We start from the raw sequence: 26,911 nt of genomic DNA, 5'->3' as shown, positions 1-26,911 counted from the left end.
TTATAGTAATTCCTTTTTCCAATGAGATATGTAAAAATAAAATTCAAAATTTAATTTTATTACAAAATTATATTAAAAAATTCTGTAATAATATAAAAAAATGAAGTCCACGTTTGTATTTTGGATAAATTCTTGATTAATCGTGAGAATTGCTAATAACAATTTCAGATTTTACTCGAATCTATATATCTCGAATCTATATATATATATATATATATATATATATATATATATATATATCATTCATATGTCACATAACACACATACAATCACAAATTAATTTGACTCTAACCTAACTTCTGTCTATACGTAGCGTAGCACTGCGCAAGTTTGCAGTTTACTGGAGCTTGGGAAATCAGTAAGATCAATTGCAAGTAACAATTTTTCAAAATGATAATTTCACGAGGATTGAATTTATTAAGAGTTGGCTATAGAGGTAGCCAAAGTAAAGTTCCAACGACGAATTTACGATCCGTTAGATTAAGTCATGAGTAAGTAAAATTATTATGTAACTTTACTATATATTATAGGTTATATCCCAAAGTGTTTTATTATTACTGTTCAAACATGTTAAATAAAACTAATAATACAGAATGTTTCTTGATATGTGTTGTTTACATATAGTTTTGATGCAGCAAAAGTTTCTCATAATCTCTTTTTTATAATATTATAATTTACTATAATATATTACTAGAATATTATTTTGTTATCAGTGATTATCATGGGACATATCGCAATCAAATCCCACCAGTGGAAAAGATATGGATATATGGAGCTGAAATTATGGGAGGCTTAATGTGGTGGTGGGTATTATGGCATTTCTGGCATGATTTTGGTCACATTGTTGTAAGTATCAAATAATCTTTAATTGTTTTTTTTATTCACATTATTATTCTCTAATGTAATAATTTTGCAATGGTTTTTTTTATATTTAGGGAGAGTTTCCATATCCAGATCCTTCTAAATGGACAGACGAAGAATTAGGTATACCGCCAGATGATTATGAAGAGCCTGCGACTCGTGTATAGATAGTTTCACAAGTATAATATATGAAGGTAAAATAGATTTATATTTATATTTAAAATAAGAGATTGTAAAATTTCATTAGAATAATACTAGTAACAGAAATATGAAATATTACTTTCTTTCTTTCATCTTTTTTGCAATCCTACGTGTTATAGATTTATTTAAATTTCTGATACATGTTTTCCAAATATGAATATTTTTTCATACTGATATTATGTAAAATAAACAACACCATATATTATTTGTATATATTTCATTATATTTTATTGACAATCTGTTGAAAAAGTTTGATTTATAAATCAATTATAACAAAGAGAAAATAAAAATTTGGGGACATATTGTATGTATCTCGGATATTAATTATTTTTTGTAACTTTGATAGAAATCGTTTTAATTTCGAGATATTCTTTCAAGCCTTCTTCTCCTCTAAAAAAATAATTAACAATATATGTTATAAGTTTAATTGTATAATATTTAGATTAATTTAATTTGATTAATTATTACTTACAATTCACGTCCTATGCCAGATTGTTTGAATCCGCCAAATGGTGTTTGGGGTGTGATAGCATCGTAACAATTTACCCTAAGATTATTTTAATATATATATCTCTTTTTATGTTTGTATAGCAAAGTATATTTCTTATAAAATTGTTTACTTACCAAACACTACCTGCTTCTACAGCTTGGGCAAATTTTAAAGCTTTATTAATATCTTTAGTGATTACACCAGAGGCAAGACCATAATTAGTGCGATTGGCACGTTCAATTACTTCATCCATAGTATCGAATTTCAAGATGGTTTGAACAGGGCCAAAAATTTCCTCTTTGGCAATTCGCATATCGTCGGTTACGTTCGAAAAAACTGTAGGCTGTACAAAGTAACCAATATTACCAACGCGATTTCCACCAGCTTCCACAATAGCACCTTGCTGTTTGCCCGAATTGATTAAGCCGATAATTTTGTCAAACATGTCTTGATCGATCTGTGGGCCTTGATCTATTTTAGAATCGAATGGATCCCCTACTTTTCTATCAAGAGCCAGTTGTTTAGCATACTTCACAAATTCGTCATATATCTTAGAGTGCACAAATGTTCGTGATCCGGCGCAACAATTTTGCCCATGATTGGAAAATATAGCATTATATGCAATTTCCGCAGCTTCTTTCACTATGAATGAACGTAATAATATATTATAGTATAAATTAAAATTCAATCAATCATTAAACAATATATATGATTAAGTGAAGATATTAGATTATTTATAATAATGTACCATCAGCATCATCAAATATAACGAGTGGACTTTTACCACCTAGTTCAAGACTAACACGTTTAAGATTACTTTTAGCAGCAGCTGCCATTATGGCATGTCCGACCTGTAGAAGCAAAATATAATTTATTTGTGTATTAGTTGTGTATATTATTATATAAAATATTTATTTAAATGTGTGAATACCTCAGTGGATCCAGTAAAAGCAACTTTACGAATTTCTGGATGCTCAGCAATAGCTGCACCAGCAGTTGGACCGTAACCTGGAATGACATTTATAACACCTGCTGGAAATCCTGCTTCTTTAGCAAGAGCGGCTGCATAAAGTGCGGTCAAAGGCGTTTGTTCTGCTGGTTTTAAGATTAAAGTGCATCCAGTAGCCAATGCAGGGCCCCATTTCCAAGCTAACATCATGAAAGGATAATTCCAAGGAATGATTTGTCCTACAACGCCGATTGGCTCTCTTCGCGTCAATGTAACGTTAGTATTGCCTAGTCAAATAATAAATAAAATTATTATATTCCATTATTTAATTTATAATTCGTACATCTCTATGAATATATTAAAAAATAACTGGTATATGTGAAATTTAATAAAGTTCAGTTTATATTCGATTTAATGATAAGATCATATACATTATGCATACAAATTTAGATTATATTATCTTTTACAATAATCTTTTATAATAATCGTACACAAAATCGCACATGCAAAGTAATTATTCAAACAATTTTGAAAAATACTAATACCTGTTGGAATAGTGCTTCCATGTATCTTATCACACCAGCCTGCATAATAACGAAGAAAAGCGATACTTGCTTGTATATCATCTATAGCATTGGCATACGTTTTTCCATTATCAAGAGTTTCAAGAGTGGCGATATAATCTAAATCGCGCATGATGAGATCTGCCAACTATTTTATTAATTTTTGTTATATTTATTCAGAATATGTAATTGGTGTTAGCTATATTCCATACGGTATAATCTACCTTGTGTATGAGTTGCCCACGGAAATATGGATTGATTTGACGCCATTTCGAATTTCTGTCAAAAGCTCGTTTAGCAGCATCTACTGCTTTATCCACATCGGCCTAAAAAAATTTTATTCTTTAAATTATAATTGAATAGTTCTCCTGTTTTATTTAAGTTATATTTTTTTCATATTATTTAACGATGCACATAATTCAATGCTTTGCATTTTCAAATTATATATCTGTTAAACGAAGCAAACAAGAAATTTTTTAAGAAATGCACAATTATTTTATGTGAGACAATGATGTACGAAATATATATAGAAATGGAAAAAATTGATATAGATATTATATATCTGTATGTAAATATATATCTTCGTTCCTTTACTCCAAAATTGTTAATTTTTATCTACAGAGGAATATGTATTTTTCTTCTGTAGACATTATTTACTTCCTCTGTAGATAAAAATTAACAATTGGGAGTAAAGGAATGAAGATAAATGATAAGATAATACGCCTCTTATGTGACAAAACAGCAAGCAAGTCATCTGTTATCAAAACTGAAATCGCTTTCAACTAGTTTAATTTTTTAATTTATATCCATTTTTCATTCGAAATTTGGTATTACTACAAAATTTCTAATTCTTTTCCTTTCATATTCAAATTTTGACAAATTTAAATTTTTCTTTTTATTTATGTCGATTAAATATTTTTTATTCCGATTCTAAACTTTTTTAAAATCATATAAAATACATAAATATAAAATACATAAAATACATAAATGGAGACTTAATAAATTTTTAAGTGCAAGGATTAATAAAGCATTTACTTTTGTATAATCCTTTTTCGATGTTATATTAAATTTTTCAGTGAACTTTTTTTTTATAATGAACAGACTTGGAATAAATAAAAATTTCAAATATTTGAATTACATTATACAAACTTTGAATTTTTTATTAAAGATTTTGAAAAAAACTAACATGAAAATTTTCTAAAAATCGCCATTTGCGCTTTTTTATTATAAAATTTTATCTGTATTTTTAGGGCTAAATACTCTCAAATATTTATACATGATATTAACGCAAATAATTTTACCTTATCTCCTTCGGAAATTTCTGCGATGACTTTGCCATCAACGGGATTTATTGTGGGAAATTTACGGCCGCTCACAGCATCCACAAATTCATTATCGATGAAAAGCTACAAATATATTTATTCGAAAAACATATTATCTCGCTATGTATTTTATGAAATAATATGTGGAATATCAACTTACCTGGGTATATTTAATTTGCGCTCGCTTTGACATTTTCTTTTCAACAATGTCTATATTCGATGACAGTCAGTGAATAATTGAGAGCAAGGAATAATGTTTTTATATGTTGCCGCTATCGTTATCAACTGAATTTTAACGCGTGATAAGATTTCATAAGCATCAGCTATTTATTATACATTGGAGGGGTACCTATTCTATACCATATCCCCTATGTTCTTCTTAGATATATAATTAAAATTCCTAGAACCTTGACAAAAACATTGTGTTACTAAAGTATATATAGTCCATTCATATTAATGACGTAAAGTCACATTGAAATGTTAAAATTATGATAAACATAATCAATATTCATATTGTTAATATATGTAGAATGTATGTAGATGGGGCAAACTATTTTTTCACTTTTACAATTTTCATATAATTTTTTTTTTCTATTATCTTGTTTTTTTACTTGTTTTTATACTTGTTTTCCTTGCAACCAATCACGATTATGTAATATCTTCAAATTTTAAAAGAAATTAGAAATCTGTGTTTTGCAATTGTTATTTATCTAATAATTAAATTATGCCAATTGATATAGTGAAAATAATACAAAAAATTATTTCTATATAGAGACAACACTGTATTCACGATAGCACTGTCTTTTTGGGACTGTGCTAAATATAGATTTCACTAGGGTTGCCATCCGTTCGGTTTTCTCCGGATTTATCTTAGTTTTCTGGGAACATCCGAAGGATTTTTCAAAGTAGTCCGGATTTTTTGAAGGCGTGGCACAAGGCAATGCGCGTCGCATTATCAGGCAGAACGACTAAGATTATTTAAATTGCCAAACACGACCATAATTGTCGGAATCTTAGGGCGTCTGGATCATTGACAGTGAAAAAAATAATATTGTAGTATTACATTATTACTACAATATTATTGATAATTTTTAATTAATAATAATAATTATTAATAATATTATTGATTATTAATGATTAAAATAAAAAAATATTTTATTTTTATCGCTTTATCAATTGCAATAATTTCACATTATGAATATCCGGATTTCAATTGGAAAAGTTTGGGGTTTTAAATTTTTCAGTCCTAGATCTGTATAATTACAGATGGCAGCCCTAAGTTTCATGAATAGGTTTTATTATTTTGGATATACCGTTTTTGCATTATAGTAATTCTATAATATTAGACTTTTTTTTAATTATCTAATCATGCCATAGTTAACGATTTTAACATATTATTATATAAAGATTTTATTTTAAATCGTGCATTTTTGAGTTTAATTATATTCATTCGAATTTATCAAGAAACACATCTGGTAATAACATATTGTAATCTCAGTGTTGATGAAGACCTTTAGGTCATCTTCGCGCATGTTTAACTTTGATAGAACTATCTCAATAAGTTATTAATACTTATTTATATGTATAAAGTGCAGGTCCAACAAAATTTATGCGAGAGCAGTGGATTATCTTTTAAACATTTAATCGAATGCATAATATTATTTTGCATTAAAAGCACATCACGTTACATAACACGATAAATATGTTTATATTATTTTAAAAAATATGCAAATAGTCACGAAGTTAGTCACTCGCATATCTTTTCGATTAAAAATAATAATTTTTCTTTGACAGCATAAAAACACAGAGTAGATTAATTAAAAAATACTTTGTTATTTGACGATAAGAAAATGGAATAACTCGCGTCTATGTCTATGCTGTATTAAATCAATAAGTCAGGTTTCCTTAGCATACGTATATATGGAAGTGACAGCTTAAATTCATGGAAAATTATTTTAATGCGTGTAAATTTGCAATTTAAAAAACACATTTTAAATTTCCGGTACACTTATAAAATATTTTAAAACGTTGATATATAAGTAAGATATACGCGATATTTTGTGTGCATGTAATTAGTTATTTTAAGAAATGTCTATTATTTCGAATGAACATAATTGTTTGGTCGAAACTTCACATCTCGATTCGCAACAAACTGCGGTAAGCTTTTTTTGAAATTATTTATTTATATATATTATACCGACATACACGTATACCGAAACTGTACAGCGATATCTGTCTCAACATATATCTATGTAAATATATGTATAAAATGCAAGAGGAAAACTATATCACACACATGTGTATCATACATCACATATACACAACAAATAGGAAGCTAATTGAATCAAATGGCATGCATATTTATGAATAATTATATTTATTTATCGTATGACATTATAAGCACAATCTATTATCACTCATCTCGTGACAAAAATTTTGAAATAGAAAATGCAATCGAGTCCTGCGATGGACCGCGGAGATGGATGCGGTGATAATATCGAAAAACCTCCGCTCTATTTACCTCAGCCCGAGGATGATTATCCATCGAAGCCGGAATGCTCGATGGAACCAGTTGGTCCATGTGCTACAGGTTGTGAGACGTGTTCTACTAAAGGTGGAATCACAGGTTTGAGAGCAGTTGCGGATCAATATTCCATTACTCGTTATGGACCAAGCGAATGGCGGGCGTATAATTTAAATATTTTTCAGCAGTCGAATGAGAAAATTTTTGATGCTCAGTATGTATGAAACATTCTCTCTCTTCCTTAACACAATATATATATTATATAATTTACGACTGTTTTTGAGTTATATATTATTTACATTTGATTGAAGAATCCCTAAGTAAAAGATTACTAAATTTAAAGCATGTGTATAATTGAAATATACATTGCTTATAAACTCAATGCATTAAAAAAAATTATATATATATATTAATTATTTGATGTAAAACCTAATTTTTTAGAGTCACTATCAACAATGCCAAGGAATGCGTAAAACAAACGTATGCAGCAGCTGATAAAACGCAATTAGAGACGACGGAACATTTAAAAACGCGGGCTAACGTGGTCTATCGTTGGAAGGCGGAATTGGAACATGCGATCGATGCCAACGTGGAAGAAATAAGATTGTTGGAGGCTGAGCGTCGTCGAATACAACGATCTTTGTTAATATTGACCATTCCAGAATCTATCGCAAACGAGTTTCTGCAATTACGCTCCTTTCGCTTGGAGTCGGATCTCGTCCGCGATAACGTCGAGGAGCAACTAATGAAGGTTGAATCTTGATTAATTCGGCGCCAAAATTCGCAATTAATAATCTCTTTGTCTCTTAATTCGAATTATATATTCCAGGAAATAGCGCTTTGTTGTGAGATACGAAATTTATTAAATAGAACTTACGAACAGGTCGAGACGCAGATGATTGAATTAAAGACTGTTAAGGCGCGGATGGAAAACGATTGGTCTGATAAACTTCATACTTATAATATAGACTCCTTATGTGTGAATTTAACTAACGATTCTCCGCTTCTGTTGTGGAAAGCTGGAGTTACGAGAATTCCAGCCGAGTAAGTTTGAATCGCTTTATATGTTCGTGGCTGACATTAAAGAGAATATTATAAAAAGTAAAATTTTTATAAGAAACAGCGACGGTAATTAATAATACCGAAATAATAATGCGGAGATAATCGTCTATTTTCAATTAAACTTTCGATATCAATAGCTTATATCATAATTATTTTACTTTTTTTTTTTTAGTCAATCCACTCCTATGAGTTATGATGAATTCACGCGAGAAGCACTAGCCGCCGGCGAGAATGCTAGAGAAAGATCCATAAATTTAAGAGCGACTTTGAACAAAATATATATTAATTCCGTTAAAGATCTACGCGATCAAGCAACTTGCGTTGACATCGCACTTATGGAAAACGTGAGAGTTACGCAAGATTGTCTTCAACAATTAGAGAAGGAATTACTTCGCGTAAGATATATAAATGTGATAAAATGCACGAAACAAAACTTGAGTAAAATTTAACGAAGAATATTTTTAGTGCTTGAATGAATTAGGGAATACAGAAAAGTTGATTGAAGAACTTCGAGATTCAACGAAAGGATTAAATAATGCCATGAAATTAGCACAAACGAGATTGGATAATAGATTGAATCGATGGAATATTGAAAGTTGTCGAGATGCACCTCAATTTGCGTAAGTCAGTTAAAGAAAAATGATTATTTAATTAATAATTTTAATAAAGCATTCTCAACAAACGCAAGCTATGAATTAATTAAAAATTTTTATTTAGCCTTATTGAAGAAGTGAAATCTCTTGGCGAACGCACTTCCGCTATATTGACAGAATTAAAACGCGCTGAGGAATCTCAAGCAAAATTAGTCGAGACAAGAGCTATCCTTGAACATGAAATAATGATAAAACGGAAGACCTTGTATATAGATAAAGAACGCGGTCAGGTACTGCGTTCATTCTTTCCTTCTAACACGGACTTGTCTGGATTTTGAATAAAAATTGAACATATATACAAAATGTCATAGTTATCGATTTAAATTTTTTCCAACTACAAATATTATTTGGGATTTTATTATGTGTTAGCGCATATATTATTTATGTGCGCACAGTAGGAGTTCAAAAATCTTACTCGTGGATAAAGTAGCATTGAACTGACCAATCAGAGGCAAAGAAATTTTTTGTCCTGATTGGTCAATGCTACTTTACCTCATGGGTAGAATTTTTGAACACACTCTAAAAGGATTGAAGTATTGATTATACAATACATATATATGTATGTATGGCATGTTATGTGTATGTGAATTGTTGATATGTCATATACCAACATTGCTCTCTTTATTGATAAACAAGCCGAATGACATTCTTGTAGATTTGTGTGTGTTATATGATAGAAGATTGCTGTATTTTGTTGACGATCATATATAATACGAATGAAAAAATAAATATATATAAATGATTTTTCAGTATTGTCACTCTTAGCTGTCAGCACTGACAGTTTATACCAGAACATACGAATTGTAAAGTTATTAATCATAAATGGCAGAAGCGAAACGAATACCGCATTCTATGAAACGTAACCCATTGCAAGAGGCAGCAGATATAGCACAGGAAGAGGAAAAGAAAGATGTGAATTTGGAGGATCTCGAAGATATTGAGGAAATAGCTCAGCAACCAGTTTATCAAATTCGACCGCATCTTCATGAAAAGTAAGTCGGTTTACCAAGAAAAATCAAGGGATCATGTCTTTCCTATTAATAAATTAATAAAATATAATAATAACAAAATATTATATGTATTATATACATAAGACACTAAAAATAGAATCAATTAAAAAAATTTACATTTTTACAAAACATTGTTGTAGAAAGAAATTATTTTAATTTAGTTTAAAAGATAAAATAAAGATCAATATATTCTTAAATTAGCTATTTTTAAATGCACTATTAATGTAATCAATGTTTTTCTAGGTTTAATTAAATAATATTAAAACATTTTTAACACAGGTTTAAACCTCTAAGTGCAAAAGAGATAATACACGATGTATTGTTTGATCAACTCGCTACGAAATCATATGATGCACAGGCAGCTGCTCAATGGACCAAAGATATAGCAGATGTTATCGAAACAAGAATCAAAGGTAATATTTATCTTTTTTTTTGCAGACTATTTAGCTCTGCAGAATATTTATCTTTTTTTTTGAAACATTTAGATTTATATTAATTATTATATTCAAAGTTTTATGGCAAGTACTTAGTTCTATATTTTTTTTTATATATGTTTTATAGACTTACAATTTAAAAGATATAAATACATTGTCAATGTGGTTTTGGGACAGCAACATGGTGCTGGTGTAAAAATAGGCACAAGATGCATTTGGGATGCAGAAGCTGATACATATGCTTATGATAGTTTTATCAATGTAAGACGGAGATACATCTTTTTCAACTTTTATCATACAATATTCGATATATATATAATTATGTTCCAGAGTTAATTGCATGTTGTTTTTCAGGATACTATATTCTGTGTGGCTATAGTATATGCAGTTTATTTTTATTAAAAAGACATTTTCTAAAGAATAACGCATATAAATAAAATGCATGAATGGAAAAATATCATTATTTAAAAATGTCAACTTTAAAATACTTTAGAATACAATCTATCATGATTATCATACGTATTAATATATATGCAACACATGTTATATATCATATGACATGTAATTATATATATGACATAACACAATTTTTACATATAATTACAAATAATATTTGTGTTTAGAAACAGAGGCATATACATGATTATTATTTAAGATGATATTATATTTTTCATTTAAATGATTTTTTTTAATACTAAAATTATTATAGCACCATAATTCACGGTAGTATAGTATAATTAAAAGTTATTTATTCTACTTGTTACAGTACTTATTGTCATGATTTGCTTCATACATATTTTTAATAAATTTTGAAAAAAATAATAGTATTTCTTATATATAAAATGGCACTAATAATATTTATTTATTAAAATTATAACGAGTTTTATTATATTTATTTTATTATATTATATTTATTTTTTATATTTATTTTTATATTTATTTTGCAAAATATTAACACTAATTTTATAATTTGATTGAAACTTAGCAATGATATATGATATAACATACGTAATTTACATTTGTATAACACAACGGGAAATATAAATAAAAATATAAAAATATATTTACTAATAAAAGTTATAATTAATTTATTAAAAAGTAATTTATTGTGCGCCGTGCTACTAATTTTATTTTTTGTTTATGTATAATTAAATGTGTAATAATAGATCTAAAATTTAAAGAAGGCTCTACTGATACATTTTATATTATATATTGATAATTTTAAAGCAAATTTTTCATATATTGCAACATATTTTTAAAAAATTTTAATAATTTTAATAATTTGCCATTGTGGGGGGAGATAATATTTATAATAATAAAATTATATAAATAAATATAGCTTCAACATTTGTTATTCTGAAATATATACCTATATAGTATGTTAATACATAAAATCACTCTTTCATGATAGATTTGTTTTGATTATTTGCTTATTATATAAATGATTTGTCATATGTTAAATATTAACACATATATGTATTTGTCTGTTCTTTTCAGCCGTATTTTTTTATATTTAAAGTAAGATAAGTATATGTTTAGATTTCGAAAAGAAAAAACAGAATATGCAATTCAAGTAACTGCACTTTAACAAAAGAAAAAATATGAAAAAAAGAACTTATAACATGTTTTAAACGTAAACTATATATTTTTGCATTAATTCTTCCTTTGATTTATTTCTTGCAGGCTATATTGTTTTTGATTATATTAAATGTTTTAGACCATATCATGTGCTTAATTAATATATGTTAATGCAAAAATTAAATTACATAATAACGCATGGCAATGCGCAGCATAACGGCAAACAAACTGGGACGACTGCGCCTCCTTTACTGGTTTTGGTTTTGCTTTTACTGGAAGCTTCATATTCATATTTTCCGCTTGCTTTTTGCCATCCTCCCTGAAAAACGATATAAATAAGAATTGATTAAAACCAGATACCTATAATCAAAACAATTTTTGTTTTTAGGAATGCAAGATGAAGACATAAAGTGCTTTTTTTTAGATTAATGATAAATAAAGTAAATGTTGTAAATTAAGTAATTGACTTACACTAGCTTGTGACATGGCTGCACTAGATTCTTCTTTTTTGGTGAATTCTGCCGAGCCAGGAGGATAATAGACTGGTGGACCGGCAACATTCTTGCTTTTGACCTTCGGCGGAGTATGCGGGACAAAATCGACTTCTTTTTTTCTGGATGATGATTCTTTGTTGTGGCGTTCTTGCCTCTGTATATCTTCCAATACTTCCCGCTAAGTGAACGAGATAAAATAGAAAAATTCTTATCTTTGTGCGGTAAATAATTTTAGTATGTAAATAATTATAAATAATTACTAAAAGTAATTAATTATAAATAATTAATTATAATAAGTATTAACTTTACCTCAGAATCGGAGAACGAAGCCATGAGGTCTTCGAGTTTTGCCGGTGGTCCTTCACCGTTAGTGGCTGGCTTAGTGGGATACCTCTGGACATCAGTCGGAAACGGTTTCGGCAAAAGGACCTCGTGATCGTCCGCGTTTTTACTCGGTGGTACTGTCGTCGTAGTATTCGAAAATTTGTAAATCGTATTTGGTGTACCTTGTTGCGGGTAATAAGTCGTTGTCGTCGTCATCCTGGTCGGTGTATCCGGCTTATCAGGTGTCAAGTGATGTCTGTCAGATCTATATTCTTCAATCCGTTTAATGGTCTTAGTGTGTTCAATGGTAGGTGGTTGATTCTGATATATGACGGTCGTGCTCCCGGGATAATCCGGACGATCGCCCGGTCCATGGCCGTTGGGATAATTACCATCGACTTGGTAATACTTCTCGGTCACGGTGGTCTTAGTCTCCATATTTGTTGGCAGCGGTGCGTTGCGGTAAACATGGGAAGGCTTCCAACCGGGACGATCATCGTGATGCTCCTCTCGATAGAATTTTGCCTCTTTGTGAATGGTTGTGGACTTCTCGGTGGGATCGTTTGACAGGGTATGATATTTGACTGGTGTATCGGGATGCCCTGGTATATTCTCAGTTACGGTTTGGTAGGTAATCGTCTTGTCTGTGGTAGCAGTTGTGGTACCGCTGGGTCTTCCTGGCAGAGTGTATGTGATGGTTTGATCACCGGGCAGAACGACATTACCTCCTGGCACACTGCCACCTGGTAGATATGTTTCCGGCGATCCTGGCAGTTCGTACGTGTACGTTTTGATCGTGGTTGTCACCTTTGTGTTTGGACCGGGTGCCAGATTGATCGGTATCGCTGGAGTTGGCGACGGAACCGGCACGTATTCGATAGTTTTGTATTCTTGCGGTGTGCTCGTGTGCACTGTAGTTAATGCGTTTTGAGTTGATCGCGGATCAGCTTGGTAGCCTTGAAAAACGGAAAATTATTTGTTTAATTTCAATGTCAAAAAAGATTAATATGTATAATTAAACAAATAATTTGTAATAATAATACTCTTTGTAAGATTTTTTAAGAACAATGTGTACGTACTACTTTCGTGAATATACTTGACATCCCTAACATCCCTTTGAGTTCCTGGCAGAGGGGAGGTTTGTTTCGAACGAGACGTTGAACTGTCGCCATATACCTAATAGATATAGTTGCATTGCTGTTAAAATGCTAATAAATTTATGCTTTATTTAATATTAATACAAATAATGAATTAAAATATTAGAGAAAATTTATATTTGCAATAATATACTTTTACTTACCAATTCTCTGTTAACTATTGTTTTTTTAATAATCGGTTCTGGACTTTGATATGTATACGTCGCTGGAGTCTTAGTCTCCTCATAAGTTGTTTCATGGATGTCGTCACTGTAAACGCATAAACCTTTTTTATTTTGCAATTTTAGTTAATAATTATAAAAAATTTTGCAGTAAAATTTTTTTCGAATATTTGAGCTTATTTCTATTTTCATGGAAAAAGAGACGTGCTCTGCGCGACCAAGTTGTTTGGCATTCATTCAGAAACCGGTGGTATTTTGAGACTTATGAGGCAGCATTATATACTTACATCAAGGGCGCGCCAGTAAGAGCTCGTTTGTTTTCTGACGTGACCCACGAATCTGAAACAATGAATCATTTATAGTACGCTACCTATATTGCGATTGAAAAACACGATATTTTTCCAGCCGAATAACGTAATAAAAAATTTAAAAAAATTATCAATATAAATTTATGCAGGATTTGAAAAATAATGAAATATTATGTGTTGCGGTATTTTATCATCGATTTTAATCTTATAAAATTCATAAGATATTGTCAACTAGCTATAAAATCCATTGCTTTGGTAATGGATTTTATAGCTAGTTGACAAAGGTCATCTTCTCTAATAGACAGATATTCTCACCTACTGATCCGATAACCGATAATCATTTTTGTTCTTTCAGTACGTGACTTGTATCTACCTTTTATATATTGATCCTTTTATCTTCTGTGTGTTTTCATTCTGTTTTATTTTTCATTTTTTTTTCAGGAAAGTAGCGGAGGTACGAAGAAATCGGGTCAATCTTCTGTTATAAGCGGTCCTAATATGGCTACGCTTGTGTATTATACATGACCACAAGGAACATGAACTACGACCGTACCGTCTTTGCCAAATACAGAGATACAAGGAGAACTTTTTCATTCTCACAACGTGCTTCTTTAAAATAGAGGTAAATAAAGTCCCGAAAAGGTTTCTTCAATTTTCGTAAAATTTGATGAATGATAGACGAGGGATAAATGTTTGCGCGTATTCCCTTTATCAACATTTTTTTAAAATTATATTTTGACTTTTATTTTAAATTAAATTTGCATAAAAACATGTAATCCTCCTTTAAAATTATTTGGAATATTTTTATTGAATTTTATAAAAATTGGAGACGCGCATAAATTCTGTTCGCCAAAATTCAATCTCTATTTTTTGTCTCTCGGGAAGATATAAGGTAAGTAAAGTTCGTGTCCTCGATTTCGACAATATTACAACTGAAGTTACATTGAAGATCGTGTATAGCGCTTAAATCTGCGAGAGAGATCTACTTGATTTTTTTCATTATCAATTAACCGTAAACCAGCAAGGCCGTCACGCGCCTTAAAAGGCGCGACACGAGCAACCGGCTCTCCTACCTTCCACGATCGTTTCACATTTGCGACTGACGCATTACTTCTCGGACAATTCAAGGAATCTTTGAATCTTTGCTATAGTTTTTCGATTTTTGCTACGCACATAAAATCGCACACATAAGCATAGCGATACTATTCGCGTGCATTTAATGCAAATATATGGATTTTCTCACCTGGTTTCCCATCCAAATCCTTGTTATATTGATATGACACCTGCTTGTACGCTATCGTTTTGCTTTGACCGGGTTGGACCTGCAAATATACAAGAGAAAAGTAGATGTTACGAAGCAGAATCTCACATTAGTATGCGTAGGCATTCAGGTCATCCCTTTTTATATGCAGCATCGCGATTCAATCGTGACAAATTAGTGCGAGCAATGCGTGGGTGATGTTAGCACTGGAACTCTCCTTATAAGACTCTGATTACGACTATCCCACGTGTAACGCATGGGCGGATCGGTAACAGCGATTAAATTCCGCCGAACGAATTATGATGTTGACCGATGATTGTTTCAATTCTACAGAAAGACTATAGTCATTGGAGTATATCACAAGATGAAACATTTTTATTTTATTTTATTTTAAGTTTTAGAAATATAATCTGCAAGCGTACACGTCGGGCTACTTTCATTAAATTAATTAATGTGAATTTTTTCACAAACTGCGAAATGATATGAGTAACACGTGTAGGAATTTTATAGATTGTTTTGTTATATATTCTATCGTTCTATCAGATAATGATAGACAGCATCGTTTAAAGATCTTAAAAGCCCGTTAGTTCGAAGATACATCCGGCTAGCAAGGAGCGCGAGCAATTTATTTTCATTGGATGCCAGATTACAAGGCGTATGATCAAGGTTGCAATCATCTCGGCTTGATCCTCCCCAATGCGATTTTCTAATGTTTAATATATCGCGTAAAATGGCAGAGTATTATTACGAGGCTGTTTAGAAAATCTTTATCGAGTAAAACATAGTCGTTTCTCTCTTACTAGACTATACGATCGAATAAATCGAGGATGCATGAGAAATATTTTGTTATTCTTGACTTTGATAAACCTCTTAGAAAAGTCACGCTCAAGTCACCGTATATTTAGAATGCAAATTCTAATCATCGCTATTATCTACGTATCATCATGCATGTCAAAAAAACTAATGACACTGATAGAGAGAGCGCTATGTATTTTAATTATTTTATTCATTTTTAATATGTGTCACATTAAAAGAAAGAAAAATCTAAAATTTACAGTAACATTTTATTTTTATTGATACTCCTATATATTTCTTTGTAACTATTCTGTAATTTATTCAAGTGTCTCTTAAAGTCTCGCATAAAGGTCATAAATGCAAAAGTGAAAGAAAGATTATCAGATGATTGTGACAAGTCAGTTAGCCACGCGGGCTATTGTAATGAAATTATACGGTCTGCGAATCTATTTTTGTTCTTAGCATCAGCTGTTTTCCTTCTTTTCGAAATGTTCAGGGATGTGAGATGTGACACGAGACGCGTTGATTACTTCGCGGCTTCAATTATAAGTGTGATCTCATTTATTTCTCGCAGTCTCTATGTTTCCCTTTCTAACACAAAGAAGGGGCAACATTAAATGTTCATTAGATGCACCGACACGGGACTTGCATCTCCAGGCGAATATATAAACGATGCAATCTGCGTGGCGTATAATTGGAACTTTAGCGAAACGCGTAAAACTCGTATTGTGAATATTAATGTAGAAGTGATTAATATTCTACGACTAAAAATTTGCCTAATTTATACTATATGACGATATCCAGGTATTGTAAAATTCTTTATCAATAATAATACTGGATAAATACAATAATGAGAGAGATACATTTTCTATAAGTTATTAACGTTATTATAATCGAATTTTTATTGATTTACATTTTAATCTTATAAATAATATTAATATTAATATAGTTTTGAGACGTATAATATATTAATATTTTATTCATTTATCGTCCTCAAGTACTAAAGCTATGTGTATAGTAGACATAAGGTTTACGTTTGTTTTATTACCAAACACAATTTTATTACCAAACAATTTATGTTGTATTTTTCGAAATATTGAAATAGAACGATCAAATCAATATAATTGAGTTAAGATAAGATTCTACCGACAATTTTGAAAAGTATTAATTAAATAATACAATTTTTATTAATTGAGTTTTTACTTTTTATTTCTTTGTAGCTGTTTATATCGAGAATTTTTATATATTTTAAATAATTTCATTTAATTAATATCAGTCAATCAAAATGGTCGATTTTCTGTTCAACAGCATATTTAGTAATCTCGGCAAGGTGGTACATGATAATATGCGAAACTAGTTTCTTGCATGCATTATCGCGGTGCGCTTTTTTATGTGCATGAACCAGCACTATTGACGTCCACGTAATTTCATTCGATGTGATTATAGCTTTTTTCTGTTTTTCAAATTTTATCTCTAAGCTAATGTTTTGTATACTAAATAATAAAAGAAATTACTACTTATTAGATTTTGATTCGATTTTTATACTGCATGCATTTTATTATTTCTTAAATAATAAAATTTGTTTTCTCGACAAACAGCAACGTAATATTAAATCAAACTAAACGATACGACGACATAAGATCTTTTTTACATTTTTTTTTTTCAGTCATTGTAAATTATAGAATATTGAGCTTGATATTTTGATAGGATTTTACATTGTAATTGAATGCATTATTTTAATTGAAAAACTCACGTTTTGCAGCTCCGCATCTAGAAAATCTAATCCCGGAATACCGCTGGGTGTGCCGGTTGGACCAGTACTCACAAATTTCTCGGTGGTAGTTACTTTTGTTCGATTTGGAGATATAGGTCTAAAAAATAATGCTTATAAATCTCTATACTTATTATAATATATTTTTTATATTTTTATATGTAAGAAAAATATACTCGCATGGAATAAAACAAAAAGGCACATAGTTAATTTAAATTATCGTGTAATTCGCGAATTCTTTTATTCTCTCACCTGCCTCCCTCGGAGATCACTCTGGTAGGATTGGCAGCCATACGATATTCGACTTGGGGTGAGAGTGCTCTGTCTCGGCTAGGAGTGGCACTTCTCGAGACACTCGTCTGCAGATCCTCGAGAAGTGCGTCTGAAAGAGCCAAACGAACCAATTTAACATGTTGTTCACACCGCTGTAATGAAGCATGATGTAATAAATAAAGGAGCTGAGAAAGCAAATCCAAGTATGTATGTAGACAATTACAATTGACGTCAACTAAAATATTGTTATATGTCCAACTTCTCTCTCTGCCTTAAGCTTTCGTATTGTTTTAGATTGAAATATATATGTATTATCAGGAATATTAATTTATATCGATTAGTAGTAGCAGAGAGGAAAATTCAAAGTAGTTGTATTTTTAAAAATTTGATAAATTATGTTTGTTTGTAGCTAATTTATATGCTAAGATTTACAAACACGAGAACGTCGCGAATAAAAGGGCCGTAGACTCATGTAGCAGAAAAAAGAACAACGGGTAGATAAGGTTACACATTTCTCCGGTGGCACATTTAAAAGTTTACCTAAGTTGTTTTCGAGGCTGCTAGCCGTTGCTGCTCCGTCTCTCTGGCCAGATATAGGACCGCCATGACTCACGATCTTTCTGCTGGTGTGCGTCGTCGTCCGCTCCCTTACAGCTGTTGACATTGTGTTCTTCTAAAGCCCTGCCTCACGAAATTTATTTGTAGATTAGAATTTTTTAAATAGAGTAAGATTTGATTGATTGACATTCTGATTTCATTATCATTATTGCTTGTTTCATCGAATTTATCTCTCAGATCTCTGGTAGTCGAGTAACTGGAACGACAGCATGGATCGATATTTCTTACAGCCGCGTTACTTATAGAAGCTGGAGTTATAAATAGATCTGATATTAAGATTTGGATCTCTATAGCGCTACAGACTTTCGCAGAAACTTTCGCACTCGCCACTCGAAGCCGGTTTATGGACAAGGCTCGCGACCAGAGCGATCACTTTTAGGCACGAGTGGGTGTAATTTCATGATTTTCGTCGCGCATGTATGATTTTTATCTCACTCGTAAAAGCAGTTTCTTAATATATTATTGATTATTTGAGAAAATAGTATATTGAAGAAAAGACTTGAATGCGTGACATATAAAACTTAAATGATTCTCTGCTCATATTTTACATTATTAAATACCAATATAATTTGATAATAATGTTATAATGACGAGTTTCGCAGAAATTAATTTCTTATGTTTAAAATATATGAAACTGGATTAAGAGATGAGATCAGTCTGGAAAGTCAAAACTTCGGCGGAAGTGCCAAATGGTCTTGTATTTATTCCGGCGGAGGCATCAATGCGAATGAGGCCATCGGGCCAAGGAGACCTTCCAAGAATCGGTAGCTAAAGTGGTTTATACGATCGCCCCTAAAATCTCGAAACGCAAATTTGTTTTTGGAACTCGTATTCCATTGACTGTTACACAAGTAACCGTATAATTAATCGCGTTATTAATAAAAGAGAAAAAAGAAGAAGTTTCTCGCCCAAGCTCTTGACAATGACAGACTTTTTATTGAAGGCAAGTTTGGGCGAAGCGATCCAAGGACAGATGAATGCGGATCAAGGTCAATTACGGGTATTGTGTCTTCGCGACGAATATCGCTCTGCCTTGATTATGACTTATGAGTTATTAATAGCACTTGAGCTGTATATCAAGATTACCATTTAAGGCAATTTACTCTCAGCTAACAATAAGGCACTATACGATAAATGTATATTATTTTCAAGTCATTAGTCATTAATAAAATAAAATTTCTATAGCGCTATTATTTTTCAGATATTATATATTATCTGCGAAAATGATTTTAATGTTTACGTTCATCTTTATACATGACATATATATTAATTAAAATTATATGTGCCTAGAAACTTAAGAATTATATTTTTATTATAATTTGCTGATATTTTTGTTATAATATTAACAATGATATATATTTATATAATGTATAATCTATAGATATAACATACATATAATTTCAGTAATCAAATGGACTTGCGCGCACAAGAAATTAAGAGCTAGAAAAACGTAATAAAAATATCTGTGTCATTGGGAGATTTTATCGCCAAATTTTGCTTTCAGACGGCGAATTAAAAGCAAAACGTTAAAGTTGCCGCGTCTTTTCTGTTTGATATAGAGCATACGTAACTATTCGAATGAGCAGCATGAATGAGCAGTACCGATTGCAGTGGCGTAATTAAAATTCGAACGTATTATTCAATGGAGAAAGAAATCGTACGATAAAATTATTTTTTTGTAATAATACATTTTTAATATTTTTACATTTACAAAATGCGTGTATGCTGACTGATAACGCTACGTAAAACGATAAAATGATTACAATCTTTAAACAAGCATTTGGAAGAACAAATTGGAGGAATACATGTAATCATCAGACGCTGTTACGCCATTGATAGCGCGATTACTTTAAGCAGATAGTTAACCCGGTCATCGTCAGTGACATTCTACCGCGCCCTCCAAGGTTATCGTGTCAATCGAAACGGTGGCTGCGATTCAATGAAGACTATCTAATCATGTGACTATATACTTCAATTAGTAAATCTCTCACAGCGATAAGTATACTAGAGCTTTCACCATCGTAATATATTAATTGTCCATGTTTTTTTAATTGGGAACTTAATTTGCACGTGTACAAATGTATTTTTGGTCATTGAGAGAAAAAGAAAAAAAGTGTTTGTGTATGTATGTGTGTGTGTGTGAGAGAGAGAGAGAGAGAGAGAGAGAGAGAGAGAGAGAGAGAGTGAGTGAATTACGAGTAATAATTTCAGCGTGCAGAGCACCTGCGCGTTACTGATCGCGAATCTTGCGCAATTACTTTCGTCTCATTTGAACATGGGGAAGCTGTGGGCGGAGAGAAAAGAAACAGAAGAAAGATCGTTTACACTGCGAAATTACATCGCCTTTGGTCCACACGATGTATAATCTTTCAGAAAATTTATGCGCTCCTTTTCGTCGAAAAACATGACAGAAAACACGACACCCTTTCCCCTTTAAATCATATTGCAATATTAATATGTATACGTTATAAGAACCGAGAGATTAAATATTGTAATGTTTTAACAAGATAAAAATCTGAAGATACGCAAATGTTGTACCACGCATCTTATATCTTTCTGTCATGGAGAACTTTGTTGAATAAATTTATTATCAGGATGAAATAAAATCTCGCAGATGGATTAACGGATCCAATTATTTATTTATTAAAAACATTATTTATTTATAATTTGTCTCTCAAAAGTATGAGGTCGCTGGGGACTGTAAAGAAGGTTTGAAGTTTCATGCAGTTAATTGTCAAATTTTTCGTTGGAGAAGGAACCGAAGGTCAAAGTCTCCTGCTGCAGAAAGCGACTTGGAGAGAGAAGTGCAATATAAATATTGCGTGATTACGTTATGTCATTACTGTTGCCATATTCTGCTACACTATGAATACACTGTTCTATGTTACAACATACGTGCAGACATTATATAACGGCGTTTTGATGATAACTGATGCTGCTAATTTCAAAATCACTGATTATAGTGCCATATTTATTCGATATATTTGAGACAGCGAAAACATATAAACATTACAAGATTACATCTGTGTCAACGGGAGAAAGTTCTGTGTTTGCGTTCATAACGCAATTGCGCAAACGACTATAAGCATCATTATTATAAGCTTTATATGAATGACTTCCTCTTATTTGGATGTTGTCATCGAATTTCAAAAGGTCTGTGAAATATTTCGGTGGTAATTATTGAATGTCGAAAATATCTATGAAAGCGATGGCAATAATGAAAGTTTTCTAAAAGTTAATTTTCTCTCTCTCTAAAGATATTTTGTCAGTGCATTGTCAGAAACTTTTAGAAAGAAAACTATCTGTAAATAATTGTCCCCAAAAATTATAATTTTTTTTTTGGCAGTAATTATACCTTACTTTTATTGATGTTGAAAAAAGTTTTATTACATATGAGAGAAAAAGATTATTCCAATATATTTTTAATTACTAAATAATAAAAGTAAACAATATTTTTGTTATTATTTGATTTTGTAATATTAAAAAATATTGTTTTTTTTTTCTTATATGAGATTAAATATGATATACATTATACATAATTTGAAATGGCGTTGATCGTGTGTGTGCGTGCGTATATGTGCACCCGTGCGTGAGAGAAGTCATCTTATAAATTGCAAGACTTGATTGAAAGTATCGATTTAAATTCTTGCGCCACATTATTTCGATCTGATAACTCGCACATAATTGAAACATGATATTACCGCTGATTACATGCGTGATTATTAGAAGTCTCGAGACTCAATAACAAATTCTCGCACGTCCGATATTTCTTGGTGTATGACCATTGCATGAAAGAAAAAAAATCACATAAAAGTTTTGATGATCTCGATCAATTCAGCTAAGTGAACTTATCAAATAATATCAAATTTTTTTATCAACTGCGTGTAATTAACAGAGTAGTAAGCAGATTATAATTGGCAATTTGCTAAATATAATATGAATTCTTTTATTATAAATTTTAAATATTTCACATAGAGATAGAAAAAGATAAAAGATACAACGCATTGTTTACAGTATATTTTTTATCTTTATTTAATCATAAAGTAGCGAATTTGGAGGTGTTAGAAAAAAATATCTTGTCAACTCACTTGTCAATCATTTGTCAACTTATCATAAGACATTAACTTTAATAAATTACGCCAGTCATTTATTAAATATTACGCGTATATACATATATACGCATATATACGCAAGAGAAATGAGAAAAAAATATAATTCCAATTTCGTGTATATTTAATGGCGACATTTGACATTACGTGGGTGGTAGTGGTCCAGCCAACAGGCGCCCGGAATTTCATTTCCTCTCTCTTTCTCATCTCCTTCTTCGTCTGCCACTATTCTTCGTTCTTTGTGTGTGTATGTTTAACCTGTTTAAATATAACTCATCCACCTTTTTTGCTTCTCAACAAATTTCCTGCTGTCGGCCTTTTTTACACGAGCAATAAATTTTTAATGGCACTTTGATGATGTTTTCCATTTTTCGTTTAATTAGTAATAGATTTAACGCTATTTTGCAAACGTTCACAAACAAAACATAAGATTTGGCGCGTACATAGAATAGAATTTGTGCCAAGATAAAATTTCTACACGTGACAATCATTAACTGTCCTCAGCAGCTGTGTAATCGTTTGTAATTTGTAATAATTTAAAGATATAAAGATATAAAGAGAGGACGTATTTAGACAATATTTTTTTCTCTATAAATTTTATCTTATTGTCAGTACACATATAGCACACAGAGTTTTGACATTGAACAAAATATTTTGGGATATTAAACAATCGTCTTTTTGTAAAATTTCGTAAAAATCGTTTTACGACATCGCAAAAAAAAACTTGGTAAAAAACATATTGGCGTCTATTTTTGGCATGCCAACCAAACGGTAAGAATCATTATAAACAACGGGCCAATATGTTTTTGGCTTTGCGCCTATTTTTGCTTCTACTTTCGTTGCATGGCGTCCTCTTTTTTTCTTAGCCCAGTTGCACACACACATCCAAACACACAAATTTTATTTATTTTTTACAAATCCGTTTTATATAATAATATATCGTGTGTCAAATAATGCCGATGGAAAAGAAACAGTTATATAAAAGCAAGAAATATCATTTTGTTTCGAATCTCAACATATGTACATGAAAAACTTGCTTCTATATCATCTTTCCTAATTAATCTGCTAATCACGTTAAAGATTCTTACGATTGTAATAAAATATTGCAATATGTCAAAAAGTTTCAGTTTATTAATAATTATTATTCTTATGCGTTATGCATGGCTTACGAAGCTCTTAATGAAGGTTGTAAGGTCTGTAGCGACGCATGAATTATGCATATTGGCATTTATTCTGAGCAGTCTTTAAAACGCACCTAACATGGCTGAGAGATCTGCGAAGATGGAAAGTGGAATTTGACCTTCCTTCTCTATCTTCGATTATTTGCTTACCGTATTACATACGTTTGAAGAGATACATCAGTATTGTAAGCTTACAATTAATATCAGATTCCATATCACATATCAAACTTTATCTTTATATAAAGAAAATGCTCTCTTGTAAAATGAAGTCTTTTAATAATCGATTCTTACATATTACGTTAAAAAGTAACATTCATTTTTGCACAATTATATATAATTCTTATGAAATGATGATTGTGGAATTTTAATTCACAATAAATATATAAAAATGTGAAAAATTTTGGAAAAAATTCGTATTATGTTTTTAAAATAAATGTGATGCATAAGTAAATTTTTTCAATTAAACATATATTTTTTACTCTTAAATTACTTAAAATTATTAATATAGGAGCAACACTTTGAACCTTAAATTTATAAAGCTTATACATAATCTTTTAATATAAAGTGTAATGTAATTCTTAACATTTGATTCTGGATTAAGTTATTTTGCGCTATAATAGCTCGTGACGAGGCTTATGAACAATTTCCGAGTGGGAATAAACTTTTTTCAACCTGGTAACGTCAGGAATCATGGCGTGTTAACCAATGACATATGTAGCATAATGACGGTCACTGTTTGCAGTCATTCAAAGACGCCGAGGCTTTTTCAGTAGCGGAAGATTAAGTGCTTACAAGGGGCTGTGATAACGCAGTGTATTGATAGTAAATTAAGAGAAATAGATACATTGTACAGAGGGGGAAGATCTATGCTAATAAGATAATTAATATTAATTGGCAATTTTGATAGCGTTAATTTCCCGATTTAGCAATTAGTAAAATATGTTTAATTTATGTATAGTTATATCTAAATTTTGTTTGAGTTACTTTTATTATTTATGGGTCAAGTATTTCTAGTTTCAAGTTTTTCTAATTTATAGCTTTTAGTCTGTGCAATACTTTCAATTTTTAATTTCCTGTAATATTTAATATGAGATGATGTATAAAGAACTATTTGCTATCAATCTTTTTATAGATATCTATAAAGTCTTATAAATATTTTTTATAAATATATTGTCTATATTGTCTATATTGTTTTCAGATTTTTTTTTCACATAATTTGGCAAATCTTTTTGTATTAATACAAAAAGAGTACATAAATTACCTTATTAAATAATAAACCACTTTATTAAATAATTCTAAATTAATAAAATTAAATTTGTATCAACAAAAGCTTTCGATTTGTATTAGTAAACTGTAAAAAAATACTAACGACTATTTTCTTACCTCGCGGAAAAAGGTAATCCAAAATTTGCACACGGACTAAATCACTTTTTTTCTCGACTCGTTTTTCTTCCCGGTGACTTTGCTCACACGACGAGTCCAATCGATCGATTTTAATCGAGAAACAGAGCGAGGCAACGGATTGACCGTCCGCCCAGGGACTGGTTACACTTGCTGTGCCGTTCGCCAGAATCCGTCGTAGGTAGACAGGACCAGTGCGTGCGCATGCGCGATGGATCGCGAATTGTTAGATGTCCCCGACCCGTAGAAATCTTCGATCATCTGTTTCGAGATCGAGAGATCATCATTATTGCGAAACATCATCGATCTGATGTCCATTCAGAATCGCGTCAGTTCGACGAAGAGATAATTAATTTTCATCTAATCTTTATTGCAATTTCAGTGGGATTAATGTATGGATTTTTTTAAACATATGTAAAAACAATAATATAATTTAAAAATATAATAATAATTTTTAGATAATAATTGTTTCAAAATTGTATTTCTTTTTACTATAGTAGTTTACGTGCGCTTAATCATCTCGCTAGAAACATTAAAAGCGTTAAAGTAACTTATTTAGTCGAAGTGTTCACAAAAAACACGATACTTTTATATTCAAGGACATGCATTACGCAATTTATAAGAGTTTTGTGTTTTTGAAGTGTTATCATCAACGTAAATTTTATTTTAATGTAATTATTTTTAAAAATTGTAATTTTATAAATATCGATATTAATTAGATATATGAATATGCAATCTTTTATTTAAATTAAAATCTGTTTTATAGGATATTAAATACATTTTTTAATTTTTTTAAAAGATAATAATATATATCAATGTAGACACATACAAATAAAAATTAATCATATCAATTTCGTCAATATATAGTTTAAAAGAATATAATACTTTGCAAATGTTCTTGGAAATAATGTAAGATAACTATAGTTTTCATTTAAATTAAATGTGTATTATATGTGATTGGTAAATAACCGAATAAAATAAAATCTCGAATTTTGAAATATTTATAATTTGTTATATAATAAGTGTAAATTACAACAAAAATATATAAATTATATAATTTCATATAATACAAAATTATTTTCGTTATTATATTAATAATGATTATAATATTATTTTATTTAATTAATATGTAGTCTATACGACATTATTGTTTTTTCTTTGATTTTTTTTTTATCATCGGTACTTTTTAATAAATATAAAAAAATTTGATTATGAAAAACATTGGTAAAAAACTGATGCATATATGTAAAATGTTTTTCTTGTAATTAAGCTGTTGTTGAGATCTATTCATAAAAGGCCTGAGGATCAACTGCTTCGACGATGACGTCATGATGAGGAAAGATAAAAGATGACAAAAGATACCTCAACCTGTTGCTGACGTCAGTTTTCTTGGCCCTCGGCATACATTCAC

General features: G+C 30.5%; 5 protein-coding genes across 9 annotated transcripts; 3 read left to right on the top strand and 2 right to left on the bottom strand.

Annotated features, from left to right (window-relative positions):
* The first annotated feature begins 275 nt into the window (after positions 1 to 275).
* On the top strand, positions 276 to 2,637 carry LOC126849017 (NADH dehydrogenase [ubiquinone] 1 beta subcomplex subunit 2, mitochondrial-like). 2 transcript variants are annotated; one of them, XM_050590473.1, is made up of 4 exons: positions 276 to 491; positions 714 to 846; positions 936 to 1,055; positions 2,489 to 2,637. In XM_050590473.1, exons 1-3 carry the CDS (start codon positions 391 to 393, stop codon positions 1,026 to 1,028), a joined length of 327 nt encoding a protein of 108 aa, XP_050446430.1. In that variant the 5' UTR covers positions 276 to 390; the 3' UTR covers positions 1,029 to 1,055; positions 2,489 to 2,637. The 2 variants fall into 2 exon arrangements, with proteins under 2 accessions (XP_050446430.1, XP_050446431.1); XM_050590474.1 differs by lacking the exon at positions 2,489 to 2,637 and adding an exon at positions 2,033 to 2,181.
* On the bottom strand, positions 1,263 to 4,695 carry LOC126848982 (aldehyde dehydrogenase 1A1). Its single transcript, XM_050590408.1, has 9 exons — positions 4,547 to 4,695; positions 4,366 to 4,470; positions 3,289 to 3,390; positions 3,047 to 3,212; positions 2,484 to 2,788; positions 2,301 to 2,403; positions 1,687 to 2,194; positions 1,535 to 1,609; positions 1,263 to 1,452 (listed from the first exon to the last, which is right to left on the bottom strand). Exons 1-9 carry the CDS (start codon positions 4,577 to 4,579, stop codon positions 1,383 to 1,385), a joined length of 1,467 nt encoding a protein of 488 aa, XP_050446365.1. The 5' UTR covers positions 4,580 to 4,695; the 3' UTR covers positions 1,263 to 1,382.
* A 91-nt stretch (positions 4,696 to 4,786) lies between these two features.
* LOC126848981 (tektin-4) lies at positions 4,787 to 9,499 on the top strand. 2 transcript variants are annotated; one of them, XM_050590407.1, is made up of 8 exons: positions 4,787 to 6,543; positions 6,832 to 7,124; positions 7,352 to 7,661; positions 7,740 to 7,954; positions 8,145 to 8,367; positions 8,438 to 8,592; positions 8,690 to 8,855; positions 9,376 to 9,499. In XM_050590407.1, exons 1-8 carry the CDS (start codon positions 6,475 to 6,477, stop codon positions 9,388 to 9,390), a joined length of 1,446 nt encoding a protein of 481 aa, XP_050446364.1. In that variant the 5' UTR covers positions 4,787 to 6,474; the 3' UTR covers positions 9,391 to 9,499. The 2 variants fall into 2 exon arrangements, with proteins under 2 accessions (XP_050446364.1, XP_050446363.1); XM_050590406.1 differs by lacking the exon at positions 9,376 to 9,499 and having other exon boundaries at positions 8,690 to 9,027.
* Positions 9,275 to 15,328, top strand: LOC126849008 (dynein light chain Tctex-type protein 2B-like). Of its 3 annotated transcripts, none has more exons than XM_050590461.1 (4): positions 9,275 to 9,617; positions 9,915 to 10,048; positions 10,197 to 10,330; positions 14,533 to 15,328. In XM_050590461.1, exons 1-4 carry the CDS (start codon positions 9,448 to 9,450, stop codon positions 14,614 to 14,616), a joined length of 522 nt encoding a protein of 173 aa, XP_050446418.1. In that variant the 5' UTR covers positions 9,275 to 9,447; the 3' UTR covers positions 14,617 to 15,328. The 3 variants fall into 3 exon arrangements, with proteins under 3 accessions (XP_050446418.1, XP_050446420.1, XP_050446419.1); XM_050590463.1 differs by lacking the exon at positions 14,533 to 15,328 and adding an exon at positions 12,036 to 12,120 and having other exon boundaries at positions 9,282 to 9,617; XM_050590462.1 differs by lacking the exon at positions 14,533 to 15,328 and adding an exon at positions 10,424 to 10,894 and having other exon boundaries at positions 9,284 to 9,617.
* On the bottom strand, positions 10,307 to 25,663 carry LOC126848969 (soluble scavenger receptor cysteine-rich domain-containing protein SSC5D). Its single transcript, XM_050590387.1, has 11 exons — positions 25,483 to 25,663; positions 18,732 to 18,872; positions 18,171 to 18,300; positions 17,901 to 18,018; positions 15,335 to 15,413; positions 14,071 to 14,122; positions 13,766 to 13,871; positions 13,545 to 13,641; positions 12,451 to 13,421; positions 12,119 to 12,319; positions 10,307 to 11,966 (listed from the first exon to the last, which is right to left on the bottom strand). Exons 2-11 carry the CDS (start codon positions 18,853 to 18,855, stop codon positions 11,832 to 11,834), a joined length of 2,013 nt encoding a protein of 670 aa, XP_050446344.1. The 5' UTR covers positions 18,856 to 18,872; positions 25,483 to 25,663; the 3' UTR covers positions 10,307 to 11,831.
* Positions 25,664 to 26,911: the final 1,248 nt, after the last annotated feature.

The sequence above is a fragment of the Cataglyphis hispanica genome, chromosome 4 (assembly GCF_021464435.1).
Source record: "Cataglyphis hispanica isolate Lineage 1 chromosome 4, ULB_Chis1_1.0, whole genome shotgun sequence".
NCBI lineage: Eukaryota > Metazoa > Arthropoda > Insecta > Hymenoptera > Formicidae > Cataglyphis > Cataglyphis hispanica.
Note: the sequence above shows the minus strand (reverse complement) of the source record. Positions and strands in the feature narration are given on the sequence as shown.